Raw genomic sequence first — 18,703 nt, 5'->3', positions numbered from 1 at the left:
TTATCTTTTGACGTCTTACGGCAAGATTGGATGACAAAAATCCTAAACACGAAAAGTAGTTAGGATTTGAGCGTTAATACCTCAGCGATATCGCGTAAAAAATGGGGAGAGAATCGTAAAATGTTATTCCTCTGCCTCTCTCAAGCCCCTATCTAGCCCCTCCTCGCAGATCTAACACAAACGATACATACTGAACCAGCTAAACTAGCAGGTGCCAACTTGACCGCCTGTGCCCTAGATGAGGGGCGGCTCAAAAAATGTCCGTCTTGGAGCGAGCGGATGAACAGGAATCGCAATATCCCGCAAGCTGTACCTAAGATGGCAGGGGCCCATCAGTAGGGGGCCGATGAAAATGGATTTTAACGGAACCTAATGGTTCGATTTTGTCAAAAATCGTATTTCGAAAAAATCAGTCCCAGAAAGTCGATTTTTGACGAAAAATGGGAATGGAAATGAACATTTTGCAGGTTGTTTCGTTTGAAAATTCGAAGGCCACTTTTTTCCCATACTTTCCATTGGCGCATAAGGTAGTATGTATACCGAAACTCTCATTTACCGCGAAAAATGGAAATGAAAATACGGAACTTATCAATCGGTGTAGAACACGGCAAAGAACAAGGCAACGATTAATGGATAACGATAAGAAAATCGGTACCTGAAATGTCCAAACACTCCACGAACCTGCACGAGCTGGCTTGCTTGCTCAAGAACTCATCGACTCGATATGGAGCTCGATGCTATTCAGAAAGTTCGGCGGTCAAATTTCGGAGAAAGGGATTTCTGTTCGGTAGACCTTATTGCAGGTATTTCTTTCGAGTATTTACCACATTTACTACAGTGGCGGTAGAAACGCAGAATACAGGAGTCGGTTTCGCAGCGCTGAGAAAGCAAAAGATGATGCTAAGGACGGGTTCTACGACAAGTTCGAACGGACCTATGAAGAGTGCCCAAAACATGACGTGAAAATCATCATCGGACATGCAAATGCACAGATCGGGAGGGAAGAACTCTGCCATCCAATCATTGAAAGATACCGCCTTCATCTGTCGACAGATGATGACGATCTAAGGCTCATAAATTTCGTAGCCGCCAGAAGAAGGGCCGTCTGTAGCGCCCAGTACTCGAAAAAATTGACAGCCCTGCATGAAGGCGAATATAAAACGCATTCAGCGCATACAGTTTTACCCCTGCTAGTATACTTTTATCTGGAAGCCCATGGACATGACTACTGAGCTGCTCTCAGTGTTTGTCTCTCTCAGTTTCCTACCCTCCACTACAATTTATTCATAAATTGCAGTGCTGCATGATTCACTGATATTTTAGCTCTCAAAGGTTAGTTTTTTAAACTTCCTGCTTTTTAAAGTCAGCCAAAATCTGGTTGAAGGAAATTAAAACTTCGGAGCAACGTTTACGTTAATTGTTTCATTTGCCGTTGTCGGTAGTTCAATATGAATGAATGATTCAAAATTGAATATTAGATTTCTAAGTACTTGTAGCACCTAGCTTTCACGTCAGAATATTCGGAACACCACCTCCACCTAGAGGCATGCAAATGGAGACTCTAACTCTTAGATCGATCATGTCCTGATTGACGGTTGACACTTTTCGACCATCGATGTACGGTCAAATATCGACTCTGACCACTACATCATCGTGTCGTCGCCGTCGATTCGCCCAAGGTTGTCGAACGCGCCGTAGGCTCGCACTGAGAGGACGCTGCATTTCAACATCCAGCGGTTGACGACAGATGACCTGGCAGCGGAATACGCCAGAAAGCTTGCTCACTTACTTACTTAGATGGGTTGTCGTCCTAAGACAAAGACTGTTGAACAAACTTTCTCCAATTTACACGATTGTGGGCTATCGCTCTCCAATCCCTCGGACACCGAGTACTCTCCGCCAGATCTCGTCTAGTCATCTTGTTTCTACCGGATTTGAGACAAATACCATCTGTGCAGGGTAGTTGTCCGGCATTCTGGCAACATGCCCTGCCCATTGTAGTCGTCTAGCTTTAGCCACCTTTTGGACACTGGGTTCGCCGTAGAGCTGTGCGAGTTCATGTTTCATTACACCTCAGAACAGAGAAAGGTATAAAGAGACTAGAGCCCCGGAAAAAATAGTCCACCGTCTTAAAAACGCCAGTAAGATGAGCACATAGTCACCGGTGCCGACCAGTGATTCGCTGGAAACGATACACGGACTTTCTACAAAACGGTAAGGCTCAGGGATTTTGCCATGCCTATGATATGCAATGATAGTGCTGGCAACTCGCTTATGGACAAGACGGCCTTATCAGCCAGGTGGAAGGAGCACTTCCAGACGCTGTTGAACGGAGTATCCCTTTTGGATTCTTGCTTTTATTTATTCATGCGTAACGACGAGGTTTTGCGCGTGTGTATATAGCTAACAGCAACGGTCGTCGCTCTCGCTCGACATTGAAACCCGAGCAGCTGATACCGATCACTCTCGAAGTCGCGAGGGCACGCACTCCCACCCGCGTGTAGAATCGAGGTCGTAAGATATAGAAGAAAAGAGAGTTGTTTGTCTCGTGAGCGGACTGTCGCTTCGAGGCTGTCCGTTTGCGAGTATGTAAGTAGCAGAGTGTCTGCACTCAGCAACGGCGGCTGTTTGTCGTTTGTGTTTGTGTTTGAAAACTATGTTCAAGCATAATGCGCCATAGCTCATTTCGTTGAACTGAATCGTAAGCCGCCTTGAAGGCTATAAATCAATGGTGAGTCTGCATGTTGAATTCCCTGAATTTATATAGGGTTTGTCGCAAGGTGAACATTTGGTCCATCGCGGAGCGCCCCTCTCGAAAACCGCACTGGTATTCGCCAACAAAGGTTTCCTGCAACGGCCTCAGTCTCTGATTTTATTTATTTCTACCTATTTGGCCATACGGCCTCAACCAAGTTAAATTTGGAAAAGTTATGTAAGCAGAACTTTTAAAGCTTATTATTATCTACAAAATTGTTGAATTAAAAATTGCTCTATCTTTTGTATTTACGTCGCACTTCCAGTTTACACTGAGTGCTACACAAAGAGCGTTCTTTGTGCATTAACGGGCGTGAACCAGGAGTGCGCTGTAAATACTTGAGATAGAGCAATTATTATTTTAGCAATTTTATAGATAATAATTAGTTCTATAAATGTCCCATATTTTACTTTTTCAAATTTTGCTTGGCTGTGGTGATACAGTTAAATAAGTAAATTTGGGTTACCAAGAGTAGGATAGCCCTGAACGTAGTAATTCTTAAAGTGAGGAATCACTCTCAAGGATTAGCGAATGTCTTATTCGAAAATAGGCTTTGAACGGAACGGTGCGGAGAACGTTAGCTGATTGATGATCTTTCAACAGACATAATTTCAGACTGGTTGTCCTCATGCTACTTGAAAGACCATTAAACATCAAATCAATCTAGCACAATGAATGGTGCTCGTAACTATTTTCGAGGAAATCGATGAATGGCGAATCGGGGTTGTAAATGATAACCCGTATTAATTCATTGTTTCAAGCCAGTTACCTGAACTTGACCGGTGACTGGTTGAATCAGTACGAACGAAGGCAGCTGTGTCAGATTGTTTGGAGGATCAAGGCGAACAATCATTTTCCAAAGCAACCACGTAAATTGTCAACTCTGACCCATAAGGCATTTTCCTTTACGGAGCTCTTGCTATTTGATTGTTTCAAACTGTCTCCTTATGATGTCTGCGCATAGCCTGGCTACACGTTTGAGTGGGGTCTCAAAAATATTAAAGAGATTTGAAATCATGCTATCAAAGTCCTTCAATAATCATAAATCTTCATAACTTCGTTTCAACAATCCGTTTTGATAACATTGTTTGGAATGTGAAACAAGGCAGCACTTGCTTTCATCACATGATATTTCGACCGAAACGATTATCCGCATGCGAGCCGAACCACTTGCTAAAATTGCACGATCTTCGCCAATCTCACATATGAATTTTGTCGGATCCGCTGCTGACACGACGACGACGACGAAGGTACAAGGAGCTCCATAAATCTTCCATTTAAATCAATTTAGTCGATGCAGAACAAACTGCAGCGTACATATGCACACGCACATATACCGTTGCAAAAACACTTCAAGGTTGGAATATGTGCAAATGTTTCACTTGATGCTGCCTGCCACTAGCAGTGTGCATTTGTGGTCGATTTCGTGTTGGTCACAGTTTACGTTGGCGTCTAGACCTCCTTCCGCTCGATGTAATATTCGATCACGGTTTAATTGAAACACACCGAACACTGTGCAATAAGGTACCGGTACATGCGCTGCTGGCTGCTGCGGTGCCTAAGCGTTTAGATTTGCCCCTGACTTCCTTTCCTCGATTTGTGCGCAAAGTGTAAACAGTGCAGTGAGGTACCATAACTGAGTGACTGACTGGCTGATGACGATGATCGGCTGGCGGCTGGCGGCTGGCGGGTTGGTGCCGTCTCCGTATGTGGTACAACTTTCCAATGTTTCCAATGCTGTGCGTGTGTTTATTTCTACTCTCCGCAGCTCAGCGAAACGATTGTTTTCGTTGACGGCGAAATGGGCCACAAAATATTGCCCAGAAAATCGAGCTCGCCGCTGCGCTAATGCACCGAGGTGTGACGAAAAAATCGTGCGCTTGTTAGTAAATTGTTACCCGGTATTTTTGCGCGAGTTTTCCACCCATTACTAACAATTTTTAATGAAATATTGTGGAAATTGTTTAGTAAGCTTGGATTGGATCAATGGTTTGGTATAGGGAACCAGTATGTATTCTTCTTTTCATACTTAAACCTGTTTTGTTATTTATAAAGGTCAACACTGCGCATAAATTAGCGGTACACCAATTAGCCGTACTGTGATTTACAGTTAATTTCTCGTTTTTTATTAAATATGAACATCACCATTCGCACCTTCAAAAACAAGCAAATCACCCGCTTTCAAATACTAATAGCAAATAAATTTATTTACTCGTTTCGTGTACTGATTATTCATCTGTTTTGTTTCCACTTTCTTCTTCGCTTTGCAGGTGAGTTAAATGCGTGCACGATCGTCATCAGCAGCAGCATCACAGCATATCCGTGGACCTGTTTTTAGGGGCCGCACGGTCAAGACCGGTTCGCCAGTCCGATTATACTCACTTGAACGGAACGGGTTGAGATTATGGAGTGTAAACGACGACGATCTGTTCGAGTGGTACCAGCAATAGCAACAACGGTATTCGTGGAAGGTAATTTTTTGGGGTGTTAGAAGAACATCTCATGAAGTAGCAGGAATTAAATAATTGCTCAACTGGTAGAAGCAGAAAACTTGCTTTTAACCGAAACGCCTAATGAAGAGTTTGAAAACCCGATGTGAAGAAAGTTATGGAGTATCTGGCCAGTGACAGTCTTTATTGTGCTACCTGCTCTGATTCCACATCCACAATGTTTGCAGTGAAAGTGAACATAAATTGACCGTACAAAGTAGCAGTACGCATGGAGTGCCCGCTAGCGTAAGTCCATTTCAATCGGTTCATCTACCACTACATAGATTATGATATGGTATACAAGCTATTACAACTTTTGCTTGTTCACTATTCAAACAGAGATAAAAGTGGTTTTAAAAAGGAACTGTGATTTTCCTAGATATTTCGAGAAGAAACAGCTAAACGAAACAATACCCATCATGACAGACTTTAAGCAGTCTTAAAAACTAGGAAATATTTTATGTTGGCCATTACGCGTTTCGTATGAGTTGAGTGATTTTAGTTTCCATTGGAAAACTGCTAATAGCAGCACCTTAAAACCACCGGAGCAGGAAGATGAAAGTGCTTTGATTTGCTTGCGATTCGTCTTTCCACTCCACGGGGCTGGGTTTCCTTCTACGTGTACATTGTCGCCTCTGTTGAAAAGCCAAACGAAGGAAGTAGTTACAGTAGCAGATAATGATGTATCTTCTCTTTGACTGAAAGATTTTTCATCAAACATAAGTTCGCCGTAAAATTATTTCCGATTGGCCATTAAAAAAAGAAACAAAATTGCAATCCACAACCCAGGGCGCAAAATCTCGTCACTCTTGATGATGAAACTACCTTTTCTCGTTTTTCTTTTCTAATTGTGCGCTGCGACGACAAATCAAACAGACTTTTCCTGGGCACTTTTACTGCGCGCTCTCTCTCTCTCTCTTTCATCATTAAGATAATAGTCGAACGGCAAGAATGGTGCTTTCACTTTCAACCTGTGGCTATTACGTTTTTTCCCTGCTCTGCATTGTGTCCGTCGAAAGCAAACAGCTGAAGTGTACGAATAAGCCCCTGCAAAGTGCTATCGCTCCAAAGCCATTCCTGCTGCATATGCGCGCCGTCTGCGGTGGCCTGCGGTGAAACCCTTTCCGATCCGTGGCATTGCGACGCGTCCTCGGCGAAACTGTCGGCGGCGTCGAATGTCTGGCCTTTTATTTGACATCATTTCGCAGGAAGTTTTCGTTCGCATATAGATACGATTATGTCGCGCGGGCTAGGCACATACAATGTATCGATTTTGCGAATTCGTTTTAATATCGAGACACTCGTCATTGCCTCTTTCGCTACCTACTCTACTGGTGCTTGCTACTAACTTATCACGGGTAGGTTCCCGGCACCGAGTCACAGTTGGTTTTAATCGAGCCCGGACGAGTAGTAAGCCGGTTACTGCCGCCAACCCCGCACGGCATTGACTCCCCGTTTCGCTTTCAGGCTTACATGTAGAACAAGTGAAAGCTGCCCAACCGAAGTGAACCGAGTGGAGCAAATTGGAATCGTTTTTACGCTCCGAACGGTGTCATAAAAATGGATAAATAGTCGAACCGTTTGACACCGAAAATCTTGCCGTTGTTGGTGACCTTTCTGGACCGGGTCCAAGCGAGCTCAGCTTCTGCTGTCTTCCCAGTCTAAGCCGAGGCAAAGGCAAGCATCATCTCACTCGTAGATGAGTTGAGCCCCGCGTGTCTGCCTGTGCCTGCCACTGGAATCTAAATGATTTTTCCGCCCATATGATTGTTCATCGGAGCATTCACGAATGCTGATGGTGCGGTCGGTCAGACATTTCGCTCACGTTCCGACCGACGACGTTGCCGTCGACACCGAGGCGACCGCGACTGTGGCCTGGCCTTTTCTGCAGACTTGCTAGATAGGATGATCAGCTTCTATCTGGTGCCAACAGTGTAGTGCCCGTTTCGTTAGAAATACAGCTTTTTCTCTTCAATGACTTTATTTGTATTGTTCGGTTGGATTTTCCTAAACCGACAGCTTTTATTGCATCATCGAGCTAGAGGAATGGTTTTAATTTCTTTCAAACGATTTTCGAAAAAAATGAAGCTTTTCTTCCTTTACTGTGCATCGAATTTTAACATGATGATACAGAGTACACTATTTGTATTACACATTCATAGGTTAAGTTGGAGAAAAACTTTGTTGAAAAGTAGCCAACATACCCGGTTTTATGACAACTTCGGGCAATAGAGGTGCGAGAGCTTCAGTTCCTAAACATTCCGGTATTGTAAAACAAAAGCCAAGAAGGAGCAGTAGAAAGTTGACGTTAAACAAAAGTGTTATCTTGTATTTGCAAGAAAAACAAAGAAAATTGCTAGAAGTTGTCCTATGGAATATTCGCAAGTGGATGGGCACAGCATACAATATTGCAATTATTGTTTTGAATTTTTATTTGCAGGACAACACAATTATTTATAACTACAAATACACTCGCAAACAAATATTTTATGCACAATTATTTATACCTTTAACTCTGGTGCTTCCAGTTACGAAATAAAAATGAAATTATTCTTACAAAAACTTTTGCTTTTAAACAGGAAAAAAATAAAATCACTCACTCTTGCTCAAGCTGGGTTTCGGCCTGAGCGTACACGCAATCGTCGAAGGCTTTTCTAGCCCGCATTAACTTTTGGTTCATCGCGAGTAAATTCTTCCCGCGGGAATATTTACAAGCGTCCTTTCTATATAGATAGAATATATCATCTTCACGTATCTGTCCGGCAGAGCCTATTTGCATAGCCCTGAAAAATAAGTTTCACGGAAAAATACCGGTTTAACGATATAAAGGCAGCCAGAGAGAGAGAGAGAGAGAGTAAACCTGCGTGTGATTTCCGCCATATATTTTATCACCAGATCCTCCAGCAAATCAACGCTTTCCGTGTACGGATTCTGGTCGTCGCCGAAACCATACATCATACGGCGCAGCTCTTTGGTGAAAAGATGTCTTCGACCAGTGGTTGACTCTTCTGTGGGTACTTCATCCAGATCAACTTCATCAAACTGGTGGAAAGTATTTCTATAACACAAATCGACGAAAAACCTAATAAACATCCAAACCTACCTGCACTGTTTTTTGCTGCGTTTGATTAGCGGCCATCATGTTATTACCCTCTCCGTAGAAAATAAATATTAAAACAATATACTAATTATTACGCTATCACCAAAATTCGTATTAAATCATTCAGTTTATAACAAAAAGATATCAGTGCTTTGATTGAGCTGAAATCGGGACACACATATCAATCTTACAAACAAATGGTCGACAATGGAAAAATTCTTACGCAGAGGAGCGTTATTCTTAAAGCGTAACGCAACAGACGAGATTTACAATAAGGGTTGCCAACATAAAAATAAATTTGATGACCACGTAGGATTTGCGAATGGGGTGACGTAGGAATCTATAGATTCTATCCACTTTTATGCGAATGATATATTTCACTTAAATGTCTACTGTTTGATTACACCGCTTATCCGGATGACTAGCAAATGAGTGAACATGTGCAAATATTTCACCTTTGTCTACTAACTCCTATCCTTACCTCTACGTCGTGCCGGTCGGGGTACGACAGACAAAGTTGCGCACCTTGGGGTGCGCAACCTTGGTTGTACGCAGGCAAAGAAAGTGGAACACTCTCGCCGTGTGGTTCATACAATTCATACATACAATTCGGCGCCGATTTTTCGGGGGGTGTTGCTGCGGGGTGTGAACACACCGAGGGAGTGTTATTTTCTCTGCTGGATTACCATAGACGAAAAGACCCTCAATCGGTCTGTTTACATATTCTGCAGTTGTGCCCTTTGGGCGGTTGGTGCCAATTGTTTACTTAGGCAAAAAATTGAGCCACGGGACCTGACTCTGTCGTGAGAGTTGGCTTATCAGGAGCCCCTAAGTCAAGGTGTAACTCCGCGCCAATGACTGGATGGCTGGAGGGGTGAAAACATGCCAGTCGCGAACGGAGTGTTTTGGGCATCCTTCCGCTACTGTGCCATGCGGAGCTCTGGTACGATCGTTCTTTGTTGTCCCTTGCGTCTCGTGGGAACAATATAGCGGTTCTATCCCATTTCCCATATTTCTCCATATTTCCCATACGACGATTACGCCAAGTGCGTTCTGGCCAACAATGTTGGCTTCGCTTACAATTTTCTGTCTGATCTGTGTTGGAGATTGTTTGTGCAAATAGTCCGCTAGTCAAATAGTTGCATAGAGCATAGTGCAAATAGAGTTGCACAAATAAATCTTCTACACAAACGGCCAATGTAATTTGTATTTATGCGAAAAACTTTTTAATGGCTCTGTCACCCTCGCATTGGTTCAGGATTGGGAGCCACATTTTCGCAATGAGTACTTTCATTCGACGGATATTGGAAAACTAAACTTTGCTGTTTGCAGCAAAACTGGAATGACAAATCCTCGTTTGATGCCCAGGACATACATATTGTTGCATAGGTCAATACGTGCATGGCTTATCTCTGAGTTGACTACTCGAGATATTTGTGCAATCACAGTAAAACTTGTCATGGATGATGTCCATAGGCGCTATGTCTACTGTTTTGCATACTTACCACATGGCGAACCGTCTCCCAGCGACGATTTCGGAAATGTGGTGAGATACTGCCAATCTAATGGGCTTCCGCTCATTGCCCATAACATCATTTGGGGCAGCCCGGATATCAATCTGAGAGGCTCTGATTTGATGGAATATTTGAGTAGTACCAACCTTGGAATACTCAACATTGGCAATTGTCCAACTTTCATACGAGCTGGTAGAGTAAGTGTTAGATATACCACTCTGCTCTAACGGGATCAGTCATGAGTTGGCACAATGGCATGTCTCAAACGAGACACCAATATCTGATCATTGCTTTATATATTTTGATCATTTGGGTGTCTCTTTGAATGCTGCAACATTCCGCAATCCGTGATTTTCCGACTGGGAACTCTTTGCGGAGGAACTCGCGACGAAATTTCAAGGATTCGAACCAACGATTGAGTCATCGATCGACTTGGATGTGGCTGTACATGTCATAACCAGTAATACCGTCACTTCGTATTGCTTCTGTATCGAGAGAGCCTATCTCTTGATACGTTGAAACTAGCTCACATGATGATAAGCAAACATTCTTATTTGTACCGTGACCAGTCGCAGAAAATGTCGCAGTATAGAAATGACTGGCATTCGCCGCTTCTTGCTTACAGTTCTAGCTGGAATGGTATGGACAAGCGGTAGAGAATAAGAATAAGAGATGCGTTTTTCACCTGAAATTTATGTAATGAAAATTGTTACGTTTTTGAACGGTTTTGTGGTTGATCACTACTTTAAAGATCTTGTAAGAATAGATGCAGTAGAGTTCGTTTTCAATTTTGGAAACGTTCTCTTTTGAATCCGCATTATTTGGAGAACAGCTGTAGGCAAACGAATGAAGCAGCAAACGAGAATACCAAAAACCAAACTATTAAAACGACTAGAGGAATTCTCGCGGAACTAAAGAAACAATGCAGGAGAACCTGAAACAGACGTCGTAGGGATGGCGTGGGGGCTTTCAAGCAGGCGCGGAAAGTCTATGCATTGATCTATGATCTTCAACACGCACGAGCTGGCACAGGTTTTTCAGCAACGTTTCCAGTTTCGGGAAGGCAAGTCGGCTTAATAAAATATTAATTAAAATATTACGAAAGATTATCAGGTTAATAACATTCGAAGTTCGAACGGCGAATACTGTTAGAATGACAATGAAATCCTGGAATGTCTCTTTTATAGTCTCTTTCCAGGCTGTGTAGAACCTGAAGTTCGAAACGATCAAGAAATCGTTTTAGGTCGCTTAGACCAATGGGCTTTCGCTCGGAGAGTAATCACAACTGAAGCGATTGAGTGAACCGTGAACAGCTGCTCCCCATACAAATCTTCTAGAACAGTTGGAATATACCCTATTCTACTGCAGAAAGTATTCAAATAGCAAAAAGCAAAATGTTTTAGACCAATCAGTATAACGTCTTTCTTGCTTAAATGTTGACCACCACATCCGCGAAACAAGCTTAGTAGAAGATGCTCTTCATTCAGCACAACATGCTTATCAAAGTGGCAAGTCTTCAACCACTTTATTACATGATGTGGTAAGTAAAATTCAGGTTGCTTTTTCACGAAAGGAATCTTGCTTAGGAACTTTTTTGGATATTGAAGGCACGTTTGATAACGTATCTTTCGCTTCCATTTTGGAGGCTGCTCGTTATCATAGTGTGCCTTCAATAATCATAAAGTGGATAGAACAAATCTGTTTGATCTGCCACCATTTGCCACCTTTGGAAATACTTAAGCTCAAAGTAGTACTATTTTTCATCAAAAATGCTCAATATCTCCGAAACTTCAGAAAATCACGTGTAGTAATGTTCTACAAAAACGTTGATTTTAGCAAAATAAACAACTGTCTAGAACACTATGAAGACGTAAAAGTTGACCAAAATAACTCAGGGTTTAAAAACTGTTTTGAAGGGTCTGTCCATGAATAACGCTTCATAGACAATTTCCATGAAGAGATACAAGTATGGGGTGTTTGACAAAGTTGTTTGTATTGATATTTTCTACAACTTTGCCGAAAGTGCTAAACCTGTATCTCAAATATACGAGAAAATAAATTTCGTATCTCACTTTTAAGGGAATTAATCACCCAAAGATTTCTCTCACAAGAAGTGGCTTATTATACAAAGAAATGTTCTTAAAGACACTATATGCGAAAAACCTCACGTTTCGGCGCTATATCAAACGATCACGTATTTCGCTGTTTAGACCACTGTGCTGTGTTGTGATTTGGTCTGTCTAATTTTATTGATCTGTCTTGAGTCAAGGCTCTTGACCATTAATTTGTCTTGTTCATCGATCAGTTTTGTCCACTGCTCTGTCTTGTCCTTCGATCTGTCTAGTTCGTAGGTCTATATTGTCCATTGATCTGACTTGTCCTTCGCTCTGCCTTGTCCGCCATTCTCTATTTTTTTAAGCGATGTCTTGTCTTGTTCATCCATCAGTCTTGTCCATCGGTCTGTTTAGTCCATACGTATGTATTATCCATTGGTCAGTCTTGTCATGGATCTGTCTTATCTGTTTTATCTGTCGATCTATAAGGTTTTCCATTGGTCTGTCTCGTCTAGATATGATTTTTGTCTATAGGACAGTGTTGTCTATCGGTTTTGCTGTCCCAAGCGTGGTTTTTCTAGCCATTCTTTTGCAATTTTCATTAGTCCTGGTCACAACGGAGTAGCAGCACACGGGCGATATCCAATCCCAAGCAACAATAAGTTTTATTGAACTTTTATTACGGTTTTCAAGACCATTTTTTGTCTTAAAAGACCTGATAAGGGCATAATAAAACCCATTTTGATACTTGGGATGCTTATGCTTATAGGACGGTGTCATCGGTTTGTTTTATCCATCAGTCAGTCTTTTCAGTGCTCAAAGAAATTGACATCCCTGCTCAAAGGCGAAAATAAAATCTATTTAGCGTGTACAGTTTTACACCTGTTAATATTCCTTTATCTGTCACACAGCACAGGCACAAACAGTTCAAGGTTTACTGTGTTTGTTCCTCTAAGTTTTCTATTCTGCAAAAGAAATCATTCACGAGAGGCTATTCGTGGGAAAAGCAATTATGGCCGATTTACAAGTCTGAAAACGGAATACATATCTATCACAATAATAAATAAATAGAAGCATTATAAATTTCGTCTCTTTCAATTTGCAAATTCAATTGAGACGCTTGCAAAATCACAAATTCTTCAGATTTTTTACTAAAGACTGGCACTTCCAATTTGACTTGTCTGGAGGTAACGATCATTTCAGACAGTTTGTTTTTCTACGTCTAAATGACTATTTCCGAAAACACTTAGTCGTATAGCGTGGTGTTAAAATTGTGTACAGCTAATCCACAACAGCGTATTTTATTGAGCGCTGATGTCACGCTTTATGGTGTCGGTACATCTCCTCCTATGGTACTGCACTGCCGCCGCCCCGGACCGCACCGTACATATTCCTATTGTGTAGGATTCTCGCGAGAAAGTGGCACAGCTGCAGGATGTTTGTGTCGCTGCAACGTCAGAGAAATATTAACCCTTTCTCCTAAAACCTATCGGAAGATCACACCCGGCGTGACACAAATAATCAGCAAGCTAGAAGGCAACAACAAGAGCAACATCCTCGTGCTAAAATGATCGGTTAGGGAACAGCTCGCTGGCTGGAGAAGCAAGCAGCAGCAGTAGAGACTAGAGAGGGACGATTCAGATGAACTCACGTCTCGAACTTTATTTTATAGTCGGTGTTCGGAATGTGTCGGTTGTTGCGCAGTCCAGTGAAAGGATGCAACAACGTGTGGGGAAAGGCAAGCTGCCTCCAGATGCAAAAAGCAATAAAAGAGTAGTGCAAATATTTCCTCTTTTCAAATGTTTTATTTTTGTTCAACAAAGTTATGCTCTATTTCGTTTTTTATGCCGATGCATTTATTTCTTCTCGCTGCTGCTATGCTGGCTGGTACAACATGATACCGCTGCTGCCGTTTTGTTTCCACCGGGTAGAGCTCAGCTTGGCATCAATGAGTTCCTGTTGATGCATATCCAACACTATGTACAAAATACAGTGTTAGAGTGCATATGGTTAGTTGATGCGGCGAACATAAATTTTCTGCTTGTAAACTGTGCCCTTTCGAGTTGATTTTCCACTATTGTCTTTGGACAGCATATACTAGAAGTGATGTTTTCGATGCTACTTATTGGGAACGATGCTCGTAAATCTATGTTTAGTTGATGGTATCATTCGCAACGATCTTTACAGCAATGCACATTCCTATTGTAACTTATTCTGCTTTAAATCCGGGTACTTTTATCTACTTTGCCAACTATGATACTTAGCCCCTAATTAACATCTAAAACGAGAAAATGTGAAAGTAGCCAAATTGCAAATTGTTCATTTGTCAAAGCAAAACTGTAAAAATAAAATTATTCGCACGTCACATAGATAACCCAAATTTTGCAGAAGAAAGTAGAAAGTCTCAGGACGAAATTGCTTGCCATTGATACTATTTTTCTTCCGCCGAATCTCTCCTCCACCTTCCACTTGTGCATACCGCAGCAAAACGAACGAAAAACGATTATAATGCCGCGAAGCTCGTCTAACATTACCCGGTCAACGCACAGTGAATATTTTATGGCGTGCTATAACCATTCGAGCTGCAATTACTCACACGGGACAGCTAAAACAAGTCGCAAAATCCGCTGGAAGGAAGCAGAGGAGGGGTGGCAAGTAATCGGCGAAGAAAATTTAATTTCGTATATTTATCGCATAGCACCGGCATCAGCGTTCAACATTAACAATGTTGAAAAAAAAACGCGCCATCTCACGAAGTGGCAGCCGCTACAGAATGCAACAAAAAATGGACTAACAACATTAGAAGACAAACTTTATTGTGCTTTAATAATAAATGTAAACGCAACATTAAAGGCGGCTCTGGTGGATGAGTGGCTAAAATTGGACATTCTATGTAAACACACGGCCGAGACCGAGACGGTTACCGCGAGCGGTGGCGGTGGCGGCGGCAGGTCGCTTCGAAATGGAAAGTTTAAAGGGATCATTGACTCGGCGTTGAAAAACCAATTTGCCATTATCTGCCATTATCGCAAGTTGTGGCTGGCCGTTCGCGGCATCAAAACCACAGGCAGGAGGCCGCACAATCCATTGTTTTGGAACGGAACACAGTCATAAATTGCTGTTAAATCTAAGTGAAACTACCAAACGAAATTGACTTGACTACCCCGTGTCCCGAGAGGTCAACTACCTTTACATATTGGTTGGAGAGCTCTCCAGTGTTGTTTGAAATATTTCACATTAGGGTCACCATTTCAGGTCAACGTCTAGCGGCGGCATCTTTTGAGTATTATTCGAATCAGTGCTTGTTGGGGAAAAATTTTTTTTTTGCTGTTCGACCATGAACAAAGCGATGCGATGCCGTCATCGTCAGAGTAATAAATGAACTTCAATTTGGCAATTCTCCAATGACTATCGGATGTTGCGATGACTCAGCTCTTTCTCTGCTTGATAATATATTTATTGCTCGATCAAATAGAACAAATGGTGACTGAAATCGATATTGTGAGCAATAAAATTGGCTCATGAATGGGGACTTCCATTTTAGAGCGATGATGTTTAATATTTATGCTGATAGTGACCTTCTGACCGTTCAGATAATGCGAACCACATGTTGTGATGCATTTCGCCAATTCTCGCAAAAACTGAAATAATTTGTTATGGAGATTTTTGCTGAATGCGGTTACTGTGACTTCCAGATGGATAAATAAAGTGCACATCAATTTTTTGGACATTATAAGATGTTGAAAAGTTTTTAAATTGAAATATATCACAGATAGATGGTATTACTTGAAAGACTTTGTCATTTTTATTTAAAAGTAATTTTCGGCAGATTGTGAGGGGGAAGCCCAATTTTTGATCACTTTTTGCAGCAATGGAGGTCGTATATCAATTATAACGTAACGAATGTTGTCTTACAAGGTGTCAAACATTGGCTTAGACCACAGAATCAACATAGTTTCACAAAGATTGAACCGCATAGTTTCTTTACATACATACATTCCATACATAACTGTGACACGCGTGGTGAAGCATGCTGCGCTGTCTTGTTGAAACCACAACTTCCCCACATTACAGGCACCCAATTGTGCTACTAAAAAGTTCGTGATCATGACACTGTAGCAATCCACGTTAACTGTTACACTCTCATCGGCTACGTTTTGAAAAGTGGTGTTGTTAAAGTTATATTCTGCATTCGGCATTGTACTAATGTCAAAGAAAATTAACTTACATCGCAATACGCACATTGATTGGTAATCAAACCGATCACTATGGTTAAAAACTAGAAAATTTATCGTTCGGTATTAAGCTGTAGCGAATAAACGGTAACTTACGGTCGTCGTCAAGTCAGATGTTGGTACAATGGAATTCCCTGGTTTCACAAATGTATAATGTATGTTAAATAAATTTATAATTGGGTGGGAGACAAAACAAGGGCTATGTTTCTCTTGTATTGTAAAACTTTCTGGACTTAAAACAAATGCAAAAGTAGCTGGCGGCAAAATTGAGAGGTTGAATGCATGGTGAGGTGGTTTGATGTTAGGTTAGCAGATATGTAAATGACGATCAGTGGTTGGAGAATTCGCGAAAAAGTGATCGTTTGAATCGATGAACATCCCTCATGAACACACACTATTCGCCTGCCTCGGCGATAATGCACGCATCAGCTTTGAATTTTATCACGAACAGAACCTCAATGTGAACATCGGAATTCGTTCAAAAATTGAATATTGAACATTGAGTGTGTTCGATTTATCGGATATAGAATGTCCGGGGACGCCAGAAAGTATTCAAAATAATATTACCACGAAAAGGGAATAGTTTAAAGTAGTGTTAGTGGCTTTACAAGCACCAGAAAACAGTAATTTGCACTTTTGCGTTGCTCACGATATTCGTATATTCAGCGATGCTATGAAGCGTGAATGTATGATGCTCATTGTTATAGGCGAATTGAACCACTCGCGTAGCTGTTTTATCATGATAAAAACCGTTTGCCGATGCTCGGCGTATATATTCATTTTGCGAGTTTTCCAACCTCTGATGACGATACGAATGAAAATTGGACTAAATGGGCTCTCGCACGCAAGTAACTGATCGGGATGGTTTACTAAGCTTATCGAAGCCTAGGTGTTATCCCTTTATTTTAAGTCTGATCAAGCGATAACCAGTAAGGACCACATACGCCCCGACAATCGAGTTATCTGTATGTCACGAGCCTTTCATTTTTCGTGTCTCAGCTTCACCTGTTGTTTGTTCATATTGTATCATTGTCGAAAATTACGCAACCACAACATATGATTTCGAAACTACAGATTAAACAGTTAATAATATTGGTACTAAAAGTTTAAAAAAAAATATTTTTCAACCAATTTTGACACATGCTTCTTTGTTGCACTTTTATGAAAAAATATAAAATAATTTTGTCCGTAGTTGGTTTTGATGAAGTTGCCAACTTTCCCTCAAATACCTCTTATCATCTTCTGGACACACTACCACACTTTTTCCCCTTTTGTCCCACAACCTCTCCATTGCTGCAGCATCTCAAATCACCTGGTCACTCTTTTTCAGCTTCTGCATAACAATTGCCCCACATTTTTCGATCCAACAAAACTTACGACAAATTAATTAGGTGAGCTGAGATCTTTTTCGACTAAATCCACTCCGTTGTCACGGTACCATTGAAGCTCACAGACACCTTGTTTGCGCATGGTAGAATACCCTATAACAGGCACTGCTCCTTATGAATTTCCGGATGCATAGTCTGATTTGTAAGGAAAACCTTGAATTTCTAGCCACAGCTGCATATATTCCTTTCCAGATCAAGAGTTTCGTAACTATCTGCTCAAGTCGTGACCACAAATCACCTTTTGTCCGCAAAGGTACCCTAAATCCATCTTCGCATACATTCCGTCGTTCATGAGAAAGGATCAGAAATTTGCTGTACAATTTCTGAGCGCGACTATGTACTGTTTCAGTGTTCGGTTTGGTTGCTTGATGGCACGAAATGAACGATAACCTTCAGCCAAAAAAAAACTGCGGACGGTACCCAGCTAGCACCAACTCGTATATCAATGTATCATAAATATCGTAAATATCTCCTAACAAATTCGAAATCGTAACTAAAGCTGAATAAAGTAGGACCAAGTTGATTTTGTATCGTATATAATGATAATAACTGACATACATACATGACATATAGTAATACGGAGCGACTCGTGCTTAATCAGATATTGTCGTATATAAATACTTATATAGTCGTAACGCTCAAAATTATTCGTAATTACGTATATCGCCACCAAAATAGTATGGATATGCCAATTTTGCGCATCAAATACGATTTATTAGCTTGTATATCTGTACGTAATGCTGATTTTTATCTTTTTTATACATATGATAATGCTAGCTGGGTACCCTTCTTGGAAGCGATTCAATGTCAACATCGGAGAGTATTTGGGTTTGTTATAATGAACCTCAAAATCTTCAAACGCAGCTATCGCAGCCAATCTTAAGTTTCACAATGACCTTTCTCGTGATCTATCCGAACGATAGTTTTCCAAAAACCACAGAGGACTGATGAAAGGACTGATGATGTACAGGAGCGGACTGGGAGTCGAAGAGCCCACCGGGCATTTGAGATTAGGGGCCCCACTCTGCAAAATTCTCATGGTAGTAAATTAACGCAAAAAACGGCATCTTTCCAGAAGACATCGCAGCGTTACAAAAACAATCGAATTAACTAGATTTGTTGAATATTGCCATTGTCGACCATGATTTTCAATAGTTCTTTACGGTCA

General features: G+C 41.3%; 2 protein-coding genes across 4 annotated transcripts in view; one reads left to right on the top strand and one right to left on the bottom strand.

Moving 5' to 3' along the window:
- The window catches only part of LOC128741161 (GTPase-activating protein CdGAPr), a 126,096-nt gene that overhangs the window by 82,551 nt on the left and 24,842 nt on the right, over positions 1-18,703 (top strand). The window lies entirely within an intron of this gene.
- Positions 7,841-8,383, bottom strand: LOC128740881 (transcription initiation factor TFIID subunit 13-like). Its single transcript, XM_053836455.1, has 3 exons — positions 8,348-8,383; positions 8,105-8,286; positions 7,841-8,027 (listed from the first exon to the last, which is right to left on the bottom strand). The coding sequence occupies exons 1-3, from the start codon at positions 8,381-8,383 to the stop codon at positions 7,841-7,843; spliced, it is 405 nt and encodes a 134-aa protein (XP_053692430.1).

The sequence above is a fragment of the Sabethes cyaneus genome, chromosome 3 (assembly GCF_943734655.1).
Source record: "Sabethes cyaneus chromosome 3, idSabCyanKW18_F2, whole genome shotgun sequence".
Classification (NCBI taxonomy): Eukaryota; Metazoa; Arthropoda; class Insecta; order Diptera; family Culicidae; genus Sabethes; species Sabethes cyaneus.
The sequence above is the reverse complement of the archived record's forward strand: the minus strand, read 5'-3'. Positions and strand labels throughout refer to the sequence as shown.